Below are 25,063 nucleotides of genomic sequence, written 5' to 3'. Positions count from 1 at the left end.
CTTTGTTCCTTGTTACATAACTCTGATAAAACAGTACACTGGTTGCACTCTCTGCTGAAATAACAGGATATTGGAGACATCCTTAATATATCACACTTTAACGAATGTGAAAATACTGGTTAACTTAACAAACTTATTTTTTATTTTCTCTGCAGTACTCCCAGCTGGTGGTCTGCAGCTGAGTGGACAGGGGAGTGACGGCCTCCAGACCATTGCAATGACCAACACTGCCACTGCAGGTGGAGCCATTGTCCACTATGCCCAAGGTTCTGACCCACAGTTTATAGTTCCAGGTGAGTTTGCTGGAATACAAGATAAAGAATATACTAGTCCAGAATTTAGTTTTTTTATGAATGTTTTAGAAGAGGACATTTTGCAAACGTTGTAGCATTTACTTTATTTAAGGATGTACACATATGTGACACAGTATGCTTGAAGGTTTTACAGTTGTGAAGCAGTGAATAATGCTCTAAGTTTATGGTGGTATGTTACACGAAGCGTTAATTCCATGATAGCACAGTAATAAGGAAGGTGGTCTTTGTTACAGAATGGTTATAACAAAATCCTGTTGGAAATGTACTGGATATTCATCCTGGATGGATTAAACATACTATTCTTATTTCATACTGAAATTAGCGTTATTTCACACTGAAATGAGCAGTAAGTAATGACCTTGGCCGTGTCAGCAGTCATTCTTTAATTATTCTTTTGTCCCTGTCATCACCATTAGATTTTTAGTTAAGTTAGTTTCATCCTCTGAGAGCTGCTGGGTTCTAGTCCTATATTTGTCAGCAAAGAAAGTATCTTGTCATTATACAGGATTGTTTAACTGTAGGAAACAATTGTAGTGGTTGCAACGCCACATTTGTGGAAGAGCTTTTCTTAAACCTTGTTCACAAGTATCAAGTGTTTAGTGAATATGAAAACTTAGTTTCAGTTAAATGTAATAAGACAAAAGATATATGAAAACTGTTAGCACAAGGTTGCACAGGCTTTTGATACTGTACAAGGGAGTGAAGGATACATGAATTTTAAGAATATTTTATTCACAGTATGTAATAGTCTGAGGATGAGGGGAATGAGGCAAAAAAAAGAACCATTTTGATAGAGTAAACCATACCAATCTTTGATGCAAGATTTGAGTGAAATAGAGTGGAGATTGCATCTGGATTGATCAGTATTCCTTTTTTTTTTTTTTTTTTTTTATACTTTGTCGCTGTCTCCCGCGTTTGCGAGGTAGCGCAAGGAAACAGACGAAAGAAATGGCCCAACCCCCCCCCCCCATACACATGTACATACACACGTCCACACACGCAAATATACATACCTACACAGCTTTCCATGGTTTACCCCAGACGCTTCACATGCCTTGCTTCAATCCACTGACAGCACGTCAACCCCTGTATACCACATGACTCCAATTCACTCTATTTCTTGCCCTCCTTTCACCCTCCTGCATGTTCAGGCCCCGATCACACAAAATCTTTTTCACTCCATCTTTCCACCTCCAATTTGGTCTCCCTCTTCTCCTCGTTCCCTCCACCTCCGACACATATATCCTCTTGGTCAATCTCTCCTCACTCATTCTCTCCATGTGCCCAAACCATTTCAAAACACCCTCTTCTGCTCTCTCAACCACGCTCTTTTTATTTCCACACATCTCTCTTACCCTTACGTTACTTACTCGATCAAACCACCTCACACCACACATTGTCCTCAAACATCTCATTTCCAGCACATCCATCCTCCTGCGCACATCTCTATCCATAGCCCACGCCTCGCAACCATACAGCATTGTTGGAACCACTATTCCCTCAAACATACCCATTTTTGCTTTCCGAGATAATGTTCTCGACTTCCACACATTTTTCAAGGCTCCCAAAATTTTCGCCCCCTCCCCCACCCTATGATCCACTTCCGCTTCCATGGTTCCATCCGCTGACAGATCCACTCCCAGATATCTAAAACACTTCACTTCCTCCAGTTTTTCTCCATTCAAACTCACCTCCCAATTGACTTGACCCTCACCCCTACTGTACCTAATAACCTTGCTCTTATTCACATTTACTCTCAACTTTCTTCTTCCACACACTTTACCAAACTCAGTCACCAGCTTCTGCAGTTTCTCACATGAATCAGCCACCAGCGCTGTATCATCAGCGAACAACAATTGACTCACTTCCCAAGCTCTCTCATCCCCAACAGACTTCATACTTGCCCCTCTTTCCAGGACTCTTGCATTTACCTCCCTTACAACCCCATCCATAAACAAATTAAACAACCATGGAGACATCACACACCCCTGCCGCAAACCTACATTCACTGAGAACCAATCACTTTCCTCTCTTCCTACACGTACACATGCCTTACATCCTCGATAAAAACTTTTCACTGCTTCTAACAACTTGCCTCCCACACCATATATTCTTAATACCTTCCACAGAGCATCTCTATCAACTCTATCATATGCCTTCTCCAGATCCATAAATGCTACATACAAATCCATTTGCTTTTCTAAGTATTTCTCACATACATTCTTCAAAGCAAACACCTGATCCACACATCCTCTACCACTTCTGAAACCGCACTGCTCTTCCCCAATCTGATGCTCTGTACATGCCTTCACCCTCTCAATCAATACCCTCCCATATAATTTACCAGGAATACTCAACAAACTTATACCTCTGTATTCCTATTTATAGAATTCCTATTTATAGAATATCATTGAATTGCTTTAGGATAAATTAGTATTCTTTTTTCTTAAACATGGAATTGCACTTAATAATTTAGCTAGCAAAGATATTGGTAATATGAAGTTCCCTTATCACTGGGTAAACCACAGGCGTTAATAAATTTAGCTAGCAAAGAAACCCATATGATTTCAACACACATGAATGCCATTCAGTCTAATCATAAGTGATGCTAGTTCCCTCTCCTCCCAGTTGCTTTTCCCTCTTTAGAAAGGTAGTCGGAAACAAGTGAACAATTGTCTCATTTGCACACTTTCCCTGTCAAGCTGTTATGTATAATGTACTTCTGCCAGCACCTACCACCACATCCAAGCCCCTTAGATTATAGCATGGTTTACCTTAACCACTTTCCCCAGTCCAGTCCATTGGCAGCAGCATCCCCCTCCCACTACCACCACATCAATCCAGTATATTCATCCAGCAAACACCTCTCATCCTCCTGAGTGTTCAAGCCAGATAATCCAAAGTTTCCTTCCCTTCATCCTTTTAATCTCCCTCTCGGTCTCCCTTTCCCCCTTCCTCACTTCACTTCTGATGTGTAGATCATCCTAGTTGGTCTTTGCGTATCCTCTCTATGTATTCACACCATTTCAGCACCTCATAGTCACCTTTCTCATTTAGACAGCTTTGCTTATTACCACATTGCCTTCAGGCATTTTATTTTCAACACATTATCCATCTTTTTTTCTTTCTATGTTTAAGGCCCAGAACTCGCATCCACACAAAACATGGGAATACTAGATATTCAAACAGCCATAAACAAACTCACCTTCCACAAGGCATTTCTATCAACCCTGATATGTGCTTTTCCAGACCCATGCATTATTCATTTATTATACTTGATCGCTGCTTCCCGTGTCGGCGAGGTAGTGCCAGGAACTAGACAAAGAAAGACCCATTCACTTGTATACACATATATATACATAACATATACACATATACATACACAGACACATACATATATACACTTTTACATATTCATGCTTGCCTTCATTCATTCCCCGTTGCCACCCTGCCCCACAGGAAACAGCATCGCCACCCTTGCATCAGCGAGGTAGCGCCAGGAAAACAGACATAAGAGGCTACATTCGTTCATACTCAGTCACAATGTCATGTGTAATGCACTGAAACCACAGCTGTCCTATCCATACCCAGGCCTCAAGCCTTTCCATGGTTTATCCCAGACCTTCCACATGCCTTGGTTCAGTCCATTGGCAGCACGTTGGACCTTGGTATACCACATCGGTCCATTTCACTGTCTTCTTTGCACGCTTTCACCCTATTGCTCATAATCTTTTTCACTCCATCCTTTCTCCTCAATTGGTCTCCTGCTTCTTCTTGTTCCATAAATACCACATATATTTCTCTTTTCTCCAAGTATTTCTGACTCAAATTCTTTGTAGTGTAGACCAGATCAGTACATTCTGTACATGCCAGCACGCTCTCATTCACCATTCTCCTAAAAACCATACTAGATATAATTAAAAAACTTATACTCCTGTAATTCAAGCATTCATCATTGCTTTCTCTTGCACTTTGCATGCATTCCACCAATCTTGAGGCACTTCACCTTAATTGCCAGTCAGTAAAGACTCTCAATCCTTTTTCTTGAGAAATGCATCTGCCACTTTGCAACTCTTCATCGTAGTATAATCTTGAGAAAGTATTAGCAGTAATATGACTTACTAGATTTAATTGCTACTTAAAGCAAATGAAGAATCTGTATAATTAGATAAAAAGTATTATTTTTTTTCTAATATCTGATTTCGTGTCAACACAAACTGCTATCAGACATTTGCATGTCAAATCTCTAGCTGTTATGAATAATACACTGTAACTGGTGTCTACCATCCAAAGGCAAATGCCACATAGTGCTCCATAGTTAATGTAATTGGTTCTTTGAATTTGATTAATGAACACTGATAGGGATTATGCTGTCACCCCATTTTGAAAGTACAGGATATTAGGGTTGACTGTGTTGCATATAGTCATAGTCCATCCATATTCTTAACACTTCTTCATTTTACAGTTGCAACAGGTGACCTGAGTAGTTTAAAGATTGCCACCAGTAGCAGTGCAGGTATAGCACAGGGTGTAGTTTTAGCAACAACAGCTTCCACCGGTGTCCACGGATCAAGTGATCAAATGGCAGAAGAGGCATCAAGGAAGCGGGAGATAAGGCTAATGAAAAACAGGTAATGAACCTGCCTTGTTTGCAAAGCAGAAATTTAAGAGCTTATATTAGTATGGAATTCCATATTCAGTTTAGAACACTGGACATATGCTGTTAATGTGTGTGTTAACTGGAGGCACATTTGCACTTCATCCACCCCATATAAATGGGAATGGTTGAAAATATAATAGATTAATGCTTCAATCTATCTTTTGTTTAGTTTTTAGTTTGAAATTATTTTCTCAGCATGGAATTCTGAAATATCCGGAATGAACTTTTGAATTCAGAATTTGTATATGTCCAGCACAGAATAGATGTGGCACAAGGTAGAAACTCTTAAACAGTGTAATCAGAGCCTGTGTATTTTTTGTTGTACTAGGTAACTTCAGTCATCTTTAAAGTTAATAGTGGGGGATAAGTTATGGGATTGCTTTAATCACTTTCACTGTGCAGCTAGACACAATACTCATTTCTACGTTCTGAAAGTTTGCTCCCTTTTAAACTGCAATTTTTTTCCGAAGTCTTTTAATTACCTATTTGTATAGTTCAGGAAGGTAGTCTTAAAATCTTGGGGCTCCATCTCTGAGGCAGTCTCTGTTATCATAAGACTTTGTAAATGTATCTTAAGCTTTCTGCATTACCCTTGTCTTCAGTTGTGTGTGTGTGCATGTGCTTTGGCTCTTGCAAGTAAGTAGTTTCAGACTTTCCCATTGAAACTTCTAACAGTGAGCATCCAAAATACATGGGAAGATACCATGCACCAAACTGCTTTAAATGCAGGAAAAGACTCGCAGATCCTCAAGATATAACATTATTAGTATTGAGAAAAATGCTTCATGTCTAAGCTCACTTAAGCATGTCATAGGTATTTTGCTTCCATCTGCTTTACTTACTTTTTCCCCATACCCCTCGTCAGGCCTTTACTATAATGTCATCAACTCTGTTTCAAGTAGTCCCCATTTTAACATTAGAGATGGATTCCTGGAAAACACAAGTCAACGATATCACTAGTTAGCAAATTCCATATTATCAGAGAATTTAGTAGATGGAAAGAAGGGAGGTAGATTACCAGGGTAGATTTGTCAGTGTTTCTACACTGAAGACTCTGAATGATTACTCCAATTCTGAACCCATGAAGATAAACACACGTCACTACATTTCTTGATCTGTGGTCCTCTACAGTGGATATAGCCGACTTCTTCAACACTGTGAGAATCCCTTAGAAGGGGATCTTGGTGTAGGAACATAAAAGGCAAAGGTACCTCTGTAGTTAAAGTATCCTCTTTTGTCCCCCTTGCCTTTATGTAAGGGCATTACTAGTTCTCATCCATATCACCTTGGGCTATACAATGGTTAGCCTCATCAATTGACCACTGTGTCCCCCACTTTCTTGAGAATCTCATCCATGCTTGCTGCTTTGATATTTTCATCTTATGCAAGACTTTCACCCTCCCTTTTCGATGAAGAATAGCCTTACATGCACATATCCTCCTTGTAGTTGTCGGATATACTTTAGTGAACCCAGAGACTGCTATCCACAGCCAAGCTCCACCTACTAACTGCATGGCTTACAGTAACCACTTCATATGCCCTAAATCAGCCCATTGACACTTTTACTTCCCCTAACCTCTATTTATCACATCAGTTCAGTTCATTCTATCCAGTGCACACCTTTCACAATTCTGGATGCTCAGTCCATGATACCTCAAAGCCTCCTTTGCTCCCCCTTCTTTCTCCTCCTTTTTCTTCCCATCCTCCTTCACTTTCTTTTTTGCTTCCCCTTCTTTCTCCTCATTTTTCTTCCCATCCTCCTTCACTTTCTTTTTATCACTGACACAGATCCATTTCTCTCTTTCTTCACACACCCTCCCAGTATGTTCAGACAATTTCAGCATCACCCTGTTCACCCACTCAGCCAGACTGTAGTTATTATTACATCTTTTTCTTACACTATCTTTCCTTAAGTGATCATCCTGCTTTACACAACATACAGTCCTCACTTACCCTCCTCCACCTCATTGGGGTAGCATCAAAAACATGCAAACAGTGGCATCATGTTGACAATTCCACTCTCTAACTGTCATGTAAGCTGTTTTTGTTCCAAAAACATAGCCTACCATCCTCAGCCAAACCCCAGAGACTACTCTATGGTTTACCATTACTTTCTCATATACCCTGATTCAGCATGTTGACAGCACATTGCCCCCTCAATACCACTTAGATGTATTTTATTCTGTCCAATGCACATTTCTATCCCACTCCACTCTAAGCATTCATACCATACCATATGGCCTTTGTCAGTCTGTTCTTCCATCGCCTTCTTAGCCTCCCCCTCCTACTTGATACTTGATCCCTCATCATCTGACAATCAAATCAGGCTACAGTTAATATCACACCACTCTTTTTACATTGTCATTCCTTACACAATCAGCCTGCCCCATACCACACAGCATCCTTGTATTTCATTACCTTCCTTTCTTTTGGATTCATGGCCTATGGCTTGCATCCATACAACTGTCAGGACACCCATATCTTCAAACATACCGGTATTTGCCTTTACAGGCACTGACCTCTCTTTGTACATGATCCTGAATGCACCCAGGACCTTATCCCCCTCCTCTTCCCCATGACTCACATCAGGCCTCGTTGTGCCATCCACTGCCTCATCCTCTCCCAGGTAATTGAGCATTCCACCATATCCAGATCCTTTTCATTCAGACACATTTAGATCATCCTTTTTCATCCCCTCTTCTCTGCTACATCTCATTACCTTACATTCAAGGTGTTAAAAGGATAGAGTTTTAACTAGCTTTTAAATGCCTAACTGCATGCAAAACAATTTAGTGAGAAAACTCTGATGTTAAAAAAGTTTGTGAACTTAGCCAGTGCATGGAATAACTTAACTTCAGGTATCAACTCAACCATAAACCCATTAAGCACTTATCTTTCCCAGAGTTTAGGTAATTGTAATGTATACGAATAGTGTTTTCCATGCCCTTTGCCAGTTTGCAGGGTGGGTTACCTGAATTTTGCAAAATTAATTTCTCAAGGTGCATGTCTGGATGCACTTCAACCTCATGTAAATGGAGAATTATTAATGATAAAAATCCTCCATAGAAAATAATATAAATTTTGTGAATATTTAATTTATGTTTTGGGTAATTTAAATTTAAATTTAATTATGTTTTGGGTAATAAATCCATGTGTCTGGCTTCATTGCCAAAGTCTTGGAAGGAATTTTATGAATCAGAACCAGAACCATCAACTGTCTTGTATCAGAACTACATTACATTGAATTTTGCAGTTACATGGAACATCTCTGAATTTAAGAATAAATAATATAAAAAGTGCTTCCCTCTTTTAATGTCTCAATTGGAAGATTTCATGCCATGTTCTTCAACTTAGTATTGTAGATGGTAGCTATATTCAAGTTAGCAAAGGAGTTACTGTGATACATGTGAGGAAGGGCAAATATATAGCATTAAATTTTGAATGTCCTTACTCATCATCCATAGCTAATGATTGGCATTGCATTTTGCAGGGAAGCAGCGAGAGAATGTAGAGCCAAAAAGAAAGAATATATCAAATGTTTGGAGAATAGAGTGGCAGTGCTGGAGAACCAGAATAAGGCACTAATTGAAGAACTCAAGACCCTGAAAACTATGTACTGTCAGAATAGTTGATATCAGAGTGTAGGTGAATATTTTTCCCTCATCGGGGTGATGGCGCAGGTTACCCTCTGCAGTGATCAAGCTTGAGGTAGTGCAATAGTCTAAAGAGGGCTAAACTGCACTTCCATTGAAGATAGAGCTCACAGACTGCTCATGTTCACTCCATGGAATCCTACAGAGCAGGGGTCTTAGTTACCCAAGACTGTTGATGGTTAACTATTTAATTGCTATTGCTTAACTAAGCGATTCAGTTATTGGTGGTTAACAAAGCTGTTGGCTGTGTTTAAAAAAAAAAAACAGGAGTGATATACTATATGCTGATTGCATAGCATGGAAACAACTAAGTTTATGTTGGCTGAAATATGGTGCAATGTTAGGAATCCCTCCACAACTTGTGTCTGAAAAGGCATCTAAAGGCTGACTACAATTCCTGGACAATCCAGTGGATTTTGACCACTAACAGGTCATTCTGTTCCAGGATTGCGGCAAAAGAGTGCCGAAGAAAGAGGAAAGAATATGTCAGATGTCTGGAGAACAGAGTAGCTGTGTTGGAGAACCAAAACAAAGCACTCATAGAAGAACTAAAATCCCTTAAAGATTTGTACTGCCAAAAAGCAGAATAGTGTGTCAGAATGAGAATCACTGCTTGTGATAAGGTGACCTGATTTTGTCATTAACAATCTTATGTTTAATGGTCTGCTTCTGAGAAGTTCTGACCAATGAAGAGAAGTGTCCTTGTAGTGAGCTAGCCTCAAGCTGTTGAGGAGAAATGTGAATTGCTCCACTGTAATGTTAACCACAATAGAAATGCTGCAGTAATCCGGTGATGATGAATATGTGGTTTAATTATTTTTCATGCTGTTGAAATATACTTTACCTTTATTACTGTAATTTATTGGATTTTGCACTGCATTTCACGTTGTCGATGGTCATTCACATAGCATTCATTGATAAATGTATGGCCCTTTGATTTAAATTGTCAAAAATTCCTTTTGGTTTTTAAGAGCAGCTGTCCCAAGTTTTAAGGAGTCTCTCAGTTAAGTTTTATCATTCTAAGATGGAATAATCAAGAGAAAGTTAAAGGGAATGGCTGAACTTAAAAACAAAGGAACCATAAAACATAATGTAATCAGACCATATTTTGTCTTTAAAGAAGATCCTTCACTGTTAATGTCAGTATTTCTAGCCAATGGGTACAGGCAGTTTTTAATATTTCTCCAGTATAACTTGGTATGGAATCTTAAAATTTCTTTGTGGTAAGCCATGTTTGAATAAGTTACTGTTATTGAATCCATCAATACCCTCATCAATCTTTGCCATTTTAAGTTTCACTTGTTGCCATTCTGCGTATACAGTTACATTTGTTTTGTTGCTAGTCAATTACTGCGATTGAGAATCGCATTATTATTTCATGTTGCACATTACATGAGGGGATTTTTTTTATTTTTTACTCAAGAGGCCAAGTTATTTCTTAAAACTTATCATGGGATTTATGCTTAATGTAGGGCCAAAGTCTCAAGTACATGAGAGTAAAATTAGTAACAAAATGATTGCAGCATGGACTAACATTTCACATATTGGTGAGAATATCTTCCATAGACCTTGTTACCTTGAGGTACTTTGTTGTGTTAATCAGTTTGGACTGGTTTATGAGATAATTTTAGGGAATGAATTTTATTGTTACAAATGTTACTTAAAAATCCATCATGAGGAAAAATCAAAAAGTTATATCACCAATGTCTCATTGTTATGGATCTAATTCAAAATTTAAAGTTAGGCATTGTATTCATGTGGACTCTTTGTTTACTGACTCACATGATGGATACATTAGCTTAAAATTGTGACTCTAGGTACAAGTTTATTAGAAACCTTGTTTATACAAATGTTAATTTTCATGAACTGTGATTACTGGTTGCAGAATTTCCAATTCTGCAGATACTTTAAGAAACAAAGTCACTTATAATTTTGTAATACCACAGGAGGTGACTTGAGAGTTTAGCCCAGTAGTTTTGAATTATATAACTTGAAACAGTTGAAACGTCAATCTATTTCATGTATTCTATAGATTGTACATAAATATTTCCAACATACAGTGAGCTCCTTGTATAATATTTTTTAGTGTTTTTATCCTACGTGTAACACAGTAAAGCAGTCACCAATTATTATCTGTGATGTAACAAGGAAGCAAAGCTTTTCTCATCAAATGTAATAGAAGATTTGATGTAAAAGTTTCTTTTCTCAAATGTAACGTAAGGGATAGGCTGTTCCTGAATCATTATTAACACACAACTCCAGGATTGCTTTTACAGGGATCCTGCATCTACAAAGCTGCACTCCAAACATGAGTAGGGGAAGTGATGGACTCCAGTGGAGTGAGTTGTCCTTAACAAGACTGTACTCCTGTCCCGTGACAATGTTACAGGCTTGCCAAAGATGACTTCTCACTCTTGGTGTAACCACTTGCAGGTGAATTCTAGTAACACCTTTATTCCTAAATGTAACATGGGATTAAGTATTAATTATTTAAGTTAAAAATATAAAGATTACTGCAACTTTGCTAATGGGGGAAGCATAAAACTAGTATGAAAAATTCATCCCAGGTGTAACTCAAGGTGACAAGCTTTTATTCCAATATAATGCAGTGCAATGTTGTGTAGGCCTTTCTGTCCTCTTGTAACACAAGGAGATATTGTTGTATAATATCATTGGCTGGAAAATAGTCGGTTCATCTGCATAAACCTGTCTTACCTGCAGATTGTGGCAGAACTTGGTCATTGTTAACTGTATTAATGTTTAATAAGTTGTACAGTTAGCATCTGCACCTATGTTAGCTGTTCTTGCAGTTTTATATTCCATCTTTTGACACTCATTTTCTTAACTAATGCTGAAGAAGAAATTTCAATCCTGGAATTGAAATAAATTTTAAGTAATTTGTAAAAATATCATATGTTGGCATTGATATGTATTACCCTCATACTTCATAATATGAAGTACTCATATGTAGCTGAGATCTTTAAGAAAATGATTGTCATAAGAATGGCTTTAATTTTGTGGACATAAATAAACAGGTTATTTGTAAATAAACATTGTTTGGTCATGTGAATGTGTTCCAAACAAATGCCTACCAGATTGACAGATAAGTATTTTTGAAAATTAAACTGTTGTTGAATGTCTTACTTTCATTGTAACCTATCCATCTATATCTGATGCCCGTTCCCAACCGGAACTCTGCCTCAAGGGGGTGGCCACAGAAATTATCTCCATACGAGTGCCACTTCTTAGCCCTTAGTGCCTCACCCTTAACAGGCCACTAGTAAAGGACAACTCCAGTGTAATGTTTGCAGAGGCTCCTTCCTACTACTTCTACATAATACTCCTGCCTATGACTAGTCTACTGCTCTTTCCATTAAACCAAAAAGGTAGGGCTGGTGTATAGTGCTCACCTCGGGAAAATCTAAAGTTATAAAGAATGAGCTGTGCAAGTTAAGTGTTGTCAAGTGGTCTGTATGACAAAGAGAGACTGTATGTTTGTCGGTAGAATGCCAGCAGTCCACGTGTGGGTGAGGCAGAAAGAAAAGACAACTTGGGTCAAAGGAGTGCAACTTGACAAGAGCTGGCTCATTATTTAGCCATCACTAACCCTCCCAATACTCAGGTGGGTAGTACTGGTAACATATCTCCCTGGTAGATGGCTGCCTACCAACTACAAACTTCAGTGACTCATGAAGACTGGTTGAACAGATGGAAACATTACCTCTGATAGAATTAAGAGCTATCTCCATTTAATACTATTCATCTAGTGGATGGCATCAAGTGTAGGATGCATTGTGGCACAACATAAACTTGGCAAGCCACAGCAAAGACATCAAAAGGAAAGATACCCCCAGCGACTAATTGAAAGGTATCATGATATGTGTTGTGACAGGTTGCATTATATTGCAACAATGTGACCGGCATAGGTCCCCTTGCCCACATTCACATAGCCTTGCTAACTCGTGCTTCTCAGGAAATGCCAAGCATCACAATAGGGATTATATCTTGTGAATAACTGAAATCTATATACTCCAGATACTTTGTGTTCATATTTGATGTAAAAGTGATGCCTTAACACATTTTATGGCAAAATGCCAAAAAAATCCTATCTACCTCTAAGATTAAGAATGCAGGCATTCATATTATTAACATATCCCCTAAGTTAATGTATAGTTAAATATCTCATGTTGCTGCTAAAACAGGACTTACACAAGAGCTTATGTGTTTTTATTGCTTAAGGGCATATACAAATATACATGTATATACATATATGTAAATATAAAACTTTAATATACTCCTTCATAGCTTTCATTCATAACATTCAAGACTTAATTGTATAACAACAATCAGAATTAAACTAGATAATGAATACTAAGACAATAGATTTCATAAATCAAACTCTTTCAGAGAATTAAAGAGTAGATTTAGATGAAAATGCACTACAAATGCCAACAGGAAAATGTGTGCCCATGAAAAACAAATACACTAGGAATGCCGGCTACAATGCAAACCACTGTCAATACCATTAGCAATAATATCTGTAACACAACCGCAAAAATACTGACCAACCACAGTAACCAACTTCAAACAAATCATTTCCTCTTAAGATATTATCATTTAATCCTCTACCTCTTTCAACATGATTTGCATTATTCTGCAAATAACTAGTAATTCTAACAGCTTCACATGAAGAAGATTCAAATTACTTTAAGCATTCCTAATCCTTTCTCTGATCAGCTGCATCATTTCTATACATAAAAGTGTAAAACAAAAAGATATTTCCTACCATGATTAGAAAAAAAAATTTAATTTTCAAAATGCCATTTCTCCCATTTAAATCGGTGTGTCCCATGCAAATCTACTTCCAACTAATATCTGCTAAAAATGTGAATCATTAAACCATGTCACTAAACCTGCTACATTTCACTGAAATCAACTCTGATTATACTGCTATCAGCCGAAAATCCACTCTGAGCTCTGCATAAGTAAGCGTTTTGCCCAGCAACTTTAAGCCTGACAATGGGTTTCTTAGCATAGATTCCTTCATGAGAGGAACACAGTTTTTTCTAAAAAGAAATACTGAAAAAAAATGCATGAACATATGGCATAAAAAAGTCAGCAACCACTCCCACATTTTTCAAATATACCTTGGGAATTAATATTTCAGAGAGGGTCCCACAACCATGCAACTTGTTCTTAAACTCACAACTTAATCCACTAAACTTCACTGGCAATCTTAATACTCTTAAATTATGAGTATTAAAATGCCATGTTCATGTACACTTTAATTCATACACCCTAAAACACAAAACAACACTGCATAACACCATGGAACTAATTTTAGCTTTGAGACTCTGATACAAAAAGTACTTCAATGGTTTGATGCTTCAAAAGTTCATTTCTATTATGATAATAATAATAATAATAATAATAATAGTAATAATAACAAGGCATAACCAGGCCCTACTTGCTGTAGTGAAAAAGTCACATGCAGTAAGAACTCAATCCAAGAACTCTTGCACTCTTCAAGTTGCAGGGGTGTCTCAGGTCTTCCATACAACATGATAGGGAAAGTGCATCCCTGGTGTATACCAAACATCAATTACATGCTAATTAGCAGTTGCCTTAGGGGCTCTAATTATGGCAGTAGGGATTTGGCTGATGTTGAGTAGCTACCATTGGGGAAGATTTGGTAAATCAACAATCTATTGCTGGCGACCATGAAGAGACAAAGATGTATGCATCAGCAAACATGATTAAGTCTTGCTCATGTGGTGAGCATCAAGTATGGATAATTCACCAAATTTATCTTTAACTTCTCTTGACATTTTCTGTCACTTGATAAGACTAAAATACATGTTTGATAAACCCATCCTGGAGATCACTAAATTTCCACGGATGGGCCATTTGTGGGTTAACACTAATGAAATTGGTAAAGTACACAATGATAGTATTTATGGTAAATATGCAAGAATTTTACATATAACTCATAAAACACTTCACATGTGTAATTTCCATCAAATGAAGGTTTCAATGGAAGGGGGGTACTAAATCTTATGATCACAACTTGATCAGCAATGCACAAAGGAAATATACTGCTGGTGTGCTGTTATTATAATCATCTATGGCTGCAGTCCCAAGGTATATGACTAATCAAGAATTTAATGAAATCACTGAAAACACAAAAATTCAAACAACATACCTATTCTAAACATTTCTCCAAGGTTAAGATCAGTCAGAGCTGCAATCATTTGCACATGCTCATCACTGTAGTTTCAAATGTAGAGTGAGCCATCTGCTGGTCCAAGGTATCGAATAGCAATGAGAATAACATCAATAATAGTCCAGACTCCAAGGCCTCCAAAACTGAATAGCTTCCCAATTCCTTCCTGCCAATGGCCTAAGTAAAATCTGTAAATAAAATAATTTGATAAGTTTCAAATACTACAATTTCTCTAGTGAAGATCCACTAATAAAAAATCAAATTTAAAACATCTATATTAGGATCTTAACTTTAAAAACTCAAAGCAATCACTTAACCCAACTTCTTATATCGTATTAGCATTTTCTGAAGAAAATGAAGGGTGGCTCATGCAGTATCTCTACACACCATAATTTTTCCTTCCCCCCTATTTAGTCCTTTAATCTCTGGTTTTCCTAATGCTTAATCTCGCTTACTATTCTATCTATGTCTTCAATGCCTATTCCCACCTGGAACTTCCTCAAGGGGGTGGCTATGGCAATGGTCCCCATGAGCTTGTGGGATGAATCAAGGAGAAAAAAAGGAATACATGAAACATTAATTTACATGTGTGGGTTAGTGAGATGTGTGGGAAGATCTAATGGAGAAAACTGAAGGTACAGTGAATGGGATGAATGAGAGGGGTTGTAAACTGGTGTCTGTATAAAAGAATATACAAATATTGAGCAGCTATTCTACAGTAAAGCGACCAAGATATATTCGGAAGCTTTCATATTAGCTTACCTGTCTGCTCCAAAACCTCCGAGAGTAATAGACAGTAATAGTGCAGTAGACCACTTATATCCAGACGTCCAATTACATGGTAGCTTTTTAAGGAACATCCGGTTACCAAGACACAGCACATCACTCTTCACAGTACAGTTAGATCTGGAATAAAATATTAATTTACCTGTGATACCACATATATGAATATGTAACATATTCCTAAATAAAAATGCATTAATTGCAAGTAATCTTCACCTTATATTCCTGCTTTCGAAGTAACCACATTATCCATTATCCAAGAGAATGTACACCCATCTGAACCAATACTCCCAAGGAATGTAAGGGTTGCACTTTCTTGTCAGTGTTTTGCACACAAGCCTACACTATAAACATAATAGAAGTACTGTCATCAGGCATGTATCCAGGATTTGGTCAAGGAATGGATGTATTACTAACCCACCAAAATACTGCAGAAGAGTCCAACACGTTGTATCTCAAGAGAACTTACAGCTTTTTAGTTATTTGGATGTTAAGTTTAATCACTAATATTAGCCAAATACTTATAAAACTTATTACAGTTGTTGTACATAAATAACTTTATTATGAGACCAGAAACCATAACCTAATGACAACAATTTTGGTTTCTTGCAACAAGAGAAAATTATATTATCATAAACTTATGTCAACATTTCAGGATGATGGTCAAACTTGGTTATGCTCTTGCACATCATGCCCAAAATGCAACTTCTAAATTTCTATTCTGAAGATACAGAATACTTACTCCTTATTTGTACAGCATCCATCATACAGACACACGCACAAACACACACACATCTACCATACCTTTTGCTCTGGGAGCTCTAATGAAGAAGTTCTTAAGGCACAAAAGTAAAATAAGTAAAACAAATTTTCATTTATACACTCCTCTGAAACCAACTCCTTTAAGATGTATATGGTACCCTTTCTCACCTATATTCTGGACATACCACATCTTTCTAATACTACAAACACAAATTCAACATATCACAAGACTCTCCTTCATCCCCAATATGCAATTTCCATGCTGAAGACACTTGCTTCTCAATTTGTCCTGTAATTACTCTTTAAACATACAAACACAACATCACTGCACTTCTTTACCTGAAGTCCTGCTCAGTGGATATGGCCAGCTTCCTAATTGTAGCAGAAGCCCCAATGAGAGGGATCCTGAGGCAGGATAATACATTTCACATAAGGTATATTCTTTATACATGCTTGTCTTTCTCAGCTTAGCAAGACAGCATCAGGAACTAAGCCTTTTAGTAAAACTCCTTTTCTCGGCTCCTTTCATTTCTACTTTTTGAAAATAATAGTAAAAATGAGGAGGATTTCCAGCATCATGATCCTACTCTTCTTAGTCATTTTCTAGAAGACAAAGTACATACAATGTAGTTTTCTTTTTTCCCTATGCCCAGGAATAATCATGTATAAGTATATATAAATATATTTCAATTGCTAGATTATATAACTCACGTAAATTCTTCTCTGGGTGAGGACACAGCATCACACTGATCAGTTCCAAGGCAGGTATGTTCCCATGATGCTGTCTGGTAGCAATATCGGCACACCATTTGAACAGTGAATTCTTTCTTACCCTAAAAAGATAGAATGTTTTCATTATGAACAATAATTAATGGCAAAATACAGGATTACAAGAACTAACTAAGTTTTGAAGTATAAAAAGCTCTCTCTCTCTAGGGCAGTGTCCTCAAAGCAAGGAGAGATACTTGCACCCATAAGAGTTGAAACCTTTCATCCCAATTCTTTCCTTGTGGTGTAAATGCCTCTCATCATTTGTTAACCACCTATCATGTAGTATCAGCTTCTGCTCAGCCCACGTCTCCCAATTGAGACCAATAAACAACATCCACTTGGCAATGAGGTTAACATCCCCAGACACAAGCACCAATCTGCCTTACACTTCACAGAATATTTATGTCAACTGAAGGATAGCTACCATTATGTCAAGAGAAAGGTGATAAAATAAGAAAAGAAAGGAAACTTAAACTGGGAAAATGTTTGTATAACATCACAGAGACAGAGTCTTCTTATAATTTAAACCCAATGTTGGTTCATCTTACAAACCATGATAGTATACTAGAAAGGAAGAGGAGGTCTAGGGGCAAAATAATCCACATCAGGAGGGCAAGTAAAGCAAAAACTTTACCCCAAGGGTTCTCTGTAGCACACCTGCTTTAGTGCTGGCAACACCAGAACCAAGCCAAAGTTTACTAAATTTTGTTAGTGCCCCCGCACGATTCAATGAGAATGCTACCCATGGCAAGAACATATCAAACATAGATCTGGCTACAAATGAAGATCTTGCCTATAATGACGAAGTTGAACAATTGTACAAGTGATCAGAGACAAATTACTTCTACAGTTAGTTTTCGTGGTCAACATGTGAGTTGTAAAAAATACCAGATTTTAAGACTTGAAGATTTTAACAACCTTCATATTGCTCCTGACACTGAAATTTGTGATGATATCATCAACAAAAGCAATACATAAGCAGCTTGAAAAGCTTCATTAAAACACTCAAACTAGTAAAGAGAACTTTTGTGTCAATGCATAGCAGATGGCAATTTTCCAAAACTAGGCTATAGTGATGGAAAAATGAACTAAAAACCTGCCTGTTTTCTGAGAAAGTAATTCAAAGAAAACTAAAATAGAACAATACTCATTATGACTGAGTAAGATGGGCAATTTTGCAAAGAAAGTGTCAGAGACTTATGTGTTAAACTTATACACTGCAAAAAACAGCAAAAGAAATCGAGGGACCTCTTGATTTACACGTTTTATTTATGCCACTTTCAAAATAAAGCACACGGTCCACTTAAACTTTTTCTAAATTCACTTGAGCTTATTTCTGGAATAACATGATCGTTGGGCTGGCAGCACATTGGTGTGGTGTTGCCAATGCTGTACGAGAAGCACATGCACACGAGGCATGGGCTTGCAGCTTCCTGCCTTGCAGTCCTCAGTCCATGGATACAATCTGCAGTCATGGAGTACTTCAGTATACTGTTCAGCAGTATACTGTAAATAGCACTGTTTTGTCATTTGCATCATGTCACCAAAGCATCTTTTAAGAAGTGTAAGGCCATCACCAATGAGGTTAAGATGGATGTGCTCAAATGTTATGTGGAAGGTGAACAGACAGCTGATATCAAGTGTGCCTTTGGACTTAGTGAATCTACTTTATAGACTGTTCATGACAGCAGAGAAGATCAAGGTAATTTACTGTCATGAGTGGAACGTTAACCAGTGCACTGTAGACCTTAAATTCCCAGGTTGTGATTATGAAGAGATTGGAACGAAGTTGATCACTTGGATCTAATACCATACCCACTAAAATGTTCTTATCAACATGCTTGTGATACAAGCAAAAACCTGGAGTAAATATGATGACTTGGCATTTTTCAAACTTACCTCCCAATTGACTTGTCCCTCAACCCTACTGTACCTAATAACCTTGCTCTTATTCACATTTACTCTCAGCTTTCTTCTTTTACACACTTTACCAAACTCAGTCACCAACTTCTGCAGTTTCTCACCCGAATCAGCAACTACCACTGTATCATCAGTGAACAACAACTGACTCACTTCCCAAGCTCTCTTATCCACAACAGACTGCATACTTGCCCCTCTTTCCAAAACTCTTACATTCACCTCCCTAACAACCCCGTCCATAAATAAATCAAACAACCATGGAGACATCACACACCCCTGCCACAAACCAACATTCACTGAGAACCAATCACTCTCCTCGCTTCCTACACGTACATATGCCTTACATCCTCGATAAAAACTTTTCACTGCTTCTAACAACTTGCCTCCCACACCATATATTCTTAATACCTTCCACAGAGCATCTCTATCAGCTCTATCATATGCCTTCTCCAGATCCATAAATGCTACATACAAATCCATTTGCTTTTCCAAGTATTTCTCACATACATTCTTCAAAGCAAACACCTGATCCACACATCTTCTACCACTTCTGAAACCACATTGCTCTGCCCCAATCTGATGCTCTGTACATGCCTTCACCCTATCAATCAATACCCTCCCATATAATTTCCCAGGAATACTCAACAAACTTATACTCTGTAATTTGAGCACTCACTTTTATCCCCTTTGCCTTTGTCCAATGGCACTATGCAAGCATTCTGCCAATCCTCAACCTTTCTTTGTGAGATAGCATCAGGAACAGATGGCTAAGCCTTTAATGAAAAACTCTTTCTTGGTTCCCCCTTCCGTTCTCCTTTTTAGAAAGTAATATAAAAAAAAAGGGGATGATTTCCAGTCCTACTCCCATCCTTCTTAAACACCTTCTTCAAGCCAAAGGAAACATATGGTGTAATGTTCTCTCTATCCTATCCCCTGATATACGAGTATACCCTAAGAGAAAATATACACAGAAATACTATAAGCCTTACTTTACATACCTCACAGGAATCATAGTCTTTTTTTGGATGACATGTAACATTGACCTCTTGGCCATAGATACATGTACAGTTGAAGTCACACTCAAGACATTCTCTTCCTAACTTATCACACTGCAAAGTGCTTGGGCAGTCTCGTGAGACACGTGAATGATCCTGAAAACAGATCCAAATACAGTTCATAAAAAAAATAGCCAAAACTATGAGGCATAAATGTAATCACAGTTTAATATATACCTTTTATATATCTTTAATTCCCTGCGTGTTGTAGAAGGCGACTAAAAGGGGAGGGAGCGGGGGGCTGGAAATCCTCCCCTCTCGGTTTTTTTTTAATTTTCCAAAAGAAGGAACAGAGAATTGGGCCAGGTGAGGGTATTCCCTCAAAGGCCCAGTCCTCTGTTCTTAACGCTACCTCGCTAATGCGGGAAATGGTGAATAGTTTGAAAGAAAGAATATATCTTTAAATGACCTGCACATATTTCCCTTTAATTACATCACTTATAATATACTTCGAAGTTTATATATCATAGATGTGCAGTACTGTAATTTTACAAATCAAGGACTCATAAAACTAATTTCACCAAAAAACCTATATTACTGAAAAAAAGAGAGGGGAAATACAGTGTTTGTTTCAGAAGTGGCCTTTTCAAATGTTTGGAGCTCTAACCCCAATGTTCAAAATGAAATATTGCACTACTGTAAGGCACATGACTCATGTTTTGTCAAAATTACTTTTTTCATACATAATCATAATTCCTTAAAAAAAGTCTAGCAAGCATCTCCCAGCATTTTCAAGATACAATCATCTTGCTCTGAATTTTTAGGAAAGTTGAATTATTATAGAAACTTGAGAAAAGAACACTTATGAGGAAGCTCAATGATGATTAAGTACTTAATCATATTCATGAGTACCTTTAATTTCCACAATTCACAAACCAGTAATACCATCAAATATATCTCTTTGTTATGAATTTTCGAACTCTAATAATCAGAGCCAAACTTTTAAGGTCAATCATTCATACATGAACTTTGAATTTAGTCAAAGTGTTCCAGAGCTGGTAAGGCACTCATCACTGTAGGATGGCGAGGAATCTGTCTTGAAGTATATCATCAACAAAAATAAAGAATTCATTTAGAATATTTTTCAAAATGAATTGACTTTAAAGTATGTCAGTAAGACTGTGGTAAGAGAAAGCAGAAAATGTAAGGTTAATGATCTGGTGCTAGGTTTTGCTTATGTTATTGCATTATGATGATTGCATCAATTTTCATTGAAAATAACGATTTCTTTTCTAAATTTGTCATTTGCTCATTCCTCAAACTTTCATTTCCTTATCAAGAATAATATGAACCGTGTTCGTACATTTCCTTCACCAGTTAATTGGTATTCATTCCATCTCCTCAATAAATGGTTCCTAGATATGGTGCTGCTTTTAAGTCCAAAATTTTCTGATATGACACTTTACGCCTATCATCTATTACCATCAGATCTATTTTCATGATTATATAAATGAGAATTCTGTACTTATCACTTCTCTCTATTTTACTGGCATTTAATGTTTCTTCTACTCTATGTTTACATTTACCAATACACTTCCAAGGGGTCAGGTGCTACCAAACTCTGCCTGCTCAAGGTTACACCACAAATGAAAGGTCACTTTCAGAGATGAATCACTGGGTGTACAGTCTCAACAAAAAACTTCCCACTCCATAGGAGTCTACTTTTCCTTGTTGCTAGAGGCAGTGTAGCCTTGGGCTGCACGAACCTTTAGAGAGGTCCTGGACAACACCAAGATTTTTCATTGACAATGGTCCTTAGGTATTCATAAATAAAATTAATAAATATGTCCAAAATGTCACTCAGTCACTTCTTTCTTTCATTTCCAACTCAGCATATGTCCAAAGCACTGGGTATTGTTTTGAGCCAACCACAATATCTGAGATACTAAAGTTTCTGAGATGTTTAGGCTGAATAACAGGAATTTTCATACTAAAGTAATCTACAATAGGTTTAATCACTAATAAGCATTAGGAGCAAACTTTCTAGCGTACTGAACAGTTTCCTGGCAAGGCTATTGGCCTAGGGGTAGATGGGGTGGGGCCAGTAAGTCTGTTAACAGGTGACGTTGCATTCTTGTTACTCTCAGTTCCTTGTGGTTTGGACTCTCTTTGTGGAGAATCTGACACACATCCTGAAATATGGAAAGTTTTCAGAATCAGAATACCTCCAACTTTATGTGTTAAAAGATAAAGATTCTCATCAAAATTCACAAGAATTACAGACATAAATCAACAACTGTGAAAGGTGATCTAAATTCCAGAAAAAAAGAATTACTGAAAGGTATCCCCTCTCGTTTTTTTTTTTTTTTTTCCAAAAGAAGGAACAGAGAAGGGGGCCAGGTGAGGATTTTCCCTCTAAGGCCCAGTCCTCTGTTCTTAACGCTACCTCGCAAACGCGGGAAATGGCGAATCGTATGAAAAAAAAAAAAAAAAAATCAGTTTTTCCAAGTCTGAAAAATACTGGCTTCCAACAGATGAGGTACTTGTATTTCACTGAACAATTTAGGTGTCTAAGGCATGTTTTATACAGTGAAAAGAAAGAAATAAGCACAAAAGTACTAGCATCTTAAAACCATATACCAGTGAAAATCATTTATAGTAATACAACGGGGTTCACAATGTTAAATACATTTGACTGTCACATATTCAGAAATGAAATACAGTTTCTCAAAAAAAATCATTCATTACTCTTTAAAATAAGGCTTTCATGGGTCAAATTCTATTTGCGCTTACTTATAATAAAGATATCGTATGTCCAGCAGAATGGTACGATCAAACATATGATGCCATAATTTGCCATCTTAGTTACCCTGTGGTATTAAGAGTGGAGTGATGCAACTTTTGCTCCTGGTCATTGTGTTTAGTAATATGTATGCTGCTCCTGTTCCCAGTGATTTTTTCTTCTTCAACCAATAATTTGCCAAAAGTCCTAAAAAGTCATGAAACAGTCAAAAGATGAACACTAAAATTAGGCTTCCATAACTTCCAAGGCAGAATCTTTAAGGAATGACTGAAATGAAACCAGACTGACTGGTACAGTCTTTGAGTACAAGGACAAATGTTATATAAAGTGACATTTTTTCTTTTTTTTTTACACTAGCTGAGATGGCACAGGCAACTGAGGCCCTACTCAAGGGCATCCCATTAGTGCTATTTCCTGTGTGGCGGGATGGCGACAGGAATGGATGAAGGCATACAAGTACAAATATGTACATGTGTATACATGTATATGTCTGTCTATGTATATGTATGTATATGCTGTTATGTATATGTATATGTTGTTGTTTATGTATGTATATATGTTGTTATGTATATGTATATGTGCATGTATAAGCATTTATGTAAATATATGTGTACATGAGTGGATGGGCCATTCTTCGTCAGTTTTTCACTACCTCACTGACACGGGAAACAGCAATTAAGTATAATACCACAGGATATACAATGAATCTTACATATAAAATACCTGCATAGTTCTCACAGCAGCTAGTTGTAGGAATTGGCCTCTTTTACAGTTCCACTGAGTATCATAATCATCATAATCTAACCCAACATTTTCCTTATCCTTATAAATCTACCAAAACTGAGTTATTTGAAATCAAAAGATATGTTCAAGTGTGAAACTGGAAAATCTCACACCCTGGAATTATTCTGTACAGTGACTACATCAAAACCATAACAGAAAAGATATAACAAATACATAATGTGTCCCCAATGGATTATCTGCCTGTATCATCTTTTCAACTACTTGGTGTGGTTAGGTTAAGTTTCATATGTTCTTTTGATATTTTACAAGTGCATTACCTACTTTTACATCAGTCAACCCAACATTTTCCCGAATATTCATAACATTATCATCTTATTCTTTACCATGCACGAGAATAGAGTGTTCCAAATCATGCTAAACTGAAGATAATCTTTTCTTTAAACACTATACTAGTATTTCAGAACAAAATTATCCAATATTCATGAATAATAGCAATGCCATACTAATCAAATTGCTAGTATTTCAGAGCAAAATCATCCAACATTCATGGCTAATAGCAATGCCACACTAAACAATTATCAAATTACCCAGTCTTACTATAATCACTGTATTTTACAGTATTACTGCAAAACGAAATAAGAGACTTTCCACAGTTAATATGTTACAACCTCCAACTACATAATTAACCAGACACTACACAATGATACATCCGTAGAAGGAGAACGCCCGACTACACAAGAAGACTGTTCATCTAATGCCTTAAGTTCGACTACACAAGAAGACTGTTCACCTAATACCTTAGGTTCATCATACCTGTGAGAATCACACAGAAGAGGAGGCATCCCCACTTGACAATAGGGTAACCTTCAGTCATAGTGGTCCACAGAGTATTTTTACGAGCTTGTAAGTCATTTCACAGCACGTTCTTCTTTTTAGTATGCCTTAAAACAACTACTGTGGTGTTGTTTCTTGTTTCGTGGCGTCATTTGAGTATTGTTATTAACTTTGTTTACACCTGATAAGACAGTAGGACTAAATCAGGGAACACCTGCAGCGAACGGCCCCGGTAGCGACCACGACCACCGTCCATCGTTACCCGCGACCATAATACAGCGTGAACGCTGGAATCAGTCGAACACGTTTATCATGAAATAATAATCCCTACAGGGATAAATATCTATATGGTACTTCATTATCATTTCCTCTTTTTATTTCAAACTTGTTATATTGGTATAATTCTTCAGTACTCATGATATAAAGTATGCCTGGGAATGCCTGTGTACAATTTGTTTACATATGAAGGTGCTCAGTTTCCACCAATTCATTCCTATTCTCCACTCTTTTTAACCTAATCGCTACCTCCCTTTATTCCCCCTTTACTCGTAATCTTTCTCATACTCTTTGTGCTCATCTCTTTTCGTTCTGTCCATATCCC

General features: G+C 37.3%; 2 protein-coding genes across 13 annotated transcripts in view; one reads left to right on the top strand and one right to left on the bottom strand.

Annotated features, from left to right (window-relative positions):
- The window catches only part of CrebB (Cyclic-AMP response element binding protein B), a 100,093-nt gene extending 88,329 nt beyond the window's left edge, over nt 1-11,764 (top strand). For all 11 annotated transcript variants that reach the window (XM_071669927.1, XM_071669925.1, XM_071669930.1 and 8 more), the window contains 3 exons: nt 156-293; nt 4,780-4,945; nt 8,465-11,764. In XM_071669927.1, coding sequence (XP_071526028.1) covers nt 156-293; nt 4,780-4,945; nt 8,465-8,606 — 446 coding nt within the window. In that variant the 3' untranslated portion in view covers nt 8,607-11,764. The remainder of the gene's footprint in view (nt 1-155; nt 294-4,779; nt 4,946-8,464) is intronic.
- The window catches only part of amx (TM2 domain-containing protein 3 almondex), a 29,576-nt gene extending 4,880 nt beyond the window's left edge, over nt 1-24,696 (bottom strand). The window contains exons 1-6 of one of the 2 annotated variants that reach the window (XR_011713709.1): nt 24,442-24,696; nt 22,134-22,273; nt 20,085-20,237; nt 17,107-17,228; nt 15,613-15,756; nt 14,830-15,038 (exon numbers count right to left, since the gene is read on the bottom strand). Coding sequence is in view for 1 of the 2 variants with exons in the window: in XM_071669935.1 (XP_071526036.1) it covers nt 14,903-15,038; nt 15,613-15,756; nt 17,107-17,228; nt 20,085-20,237; nt 22,134-22,273; nt 24,442-24,502 (756 nt within the window). In the remaining variant the exon portion in view is untranslated. Of the gene's footprint in view, nt 1-12,832; nt 15,039-15,612; nt 15,757-17,106; nt 17,229-20,084; nt 20,238-22,133; nt 22,274-24,441 lie in introns of those variants that run through there. The other variant, XM_071669935.1, reaches the window with a different exon arrangement.
- Nucleotides 24,697-25,063: the final 367 nt, after the last annotated feature.

This window comes from Panulirus ornatus, chromosome 14 (assembly GCF_036320965.1).
Source record: "Panulirus ornatus isolate Po-2019 chromosome 14, ASM3632096v1, whole genome shotgun sequence".
Taxonomy (NCBI): Eukaryota; Metazoa; Arthropoda; class Malacostraca; order Decapoda; family Palinuridae; genus Panulirus; species Panulirus ornatus.
This window is presented reverse-complemented; position numbering and strand designations above follow the sequence as displayed.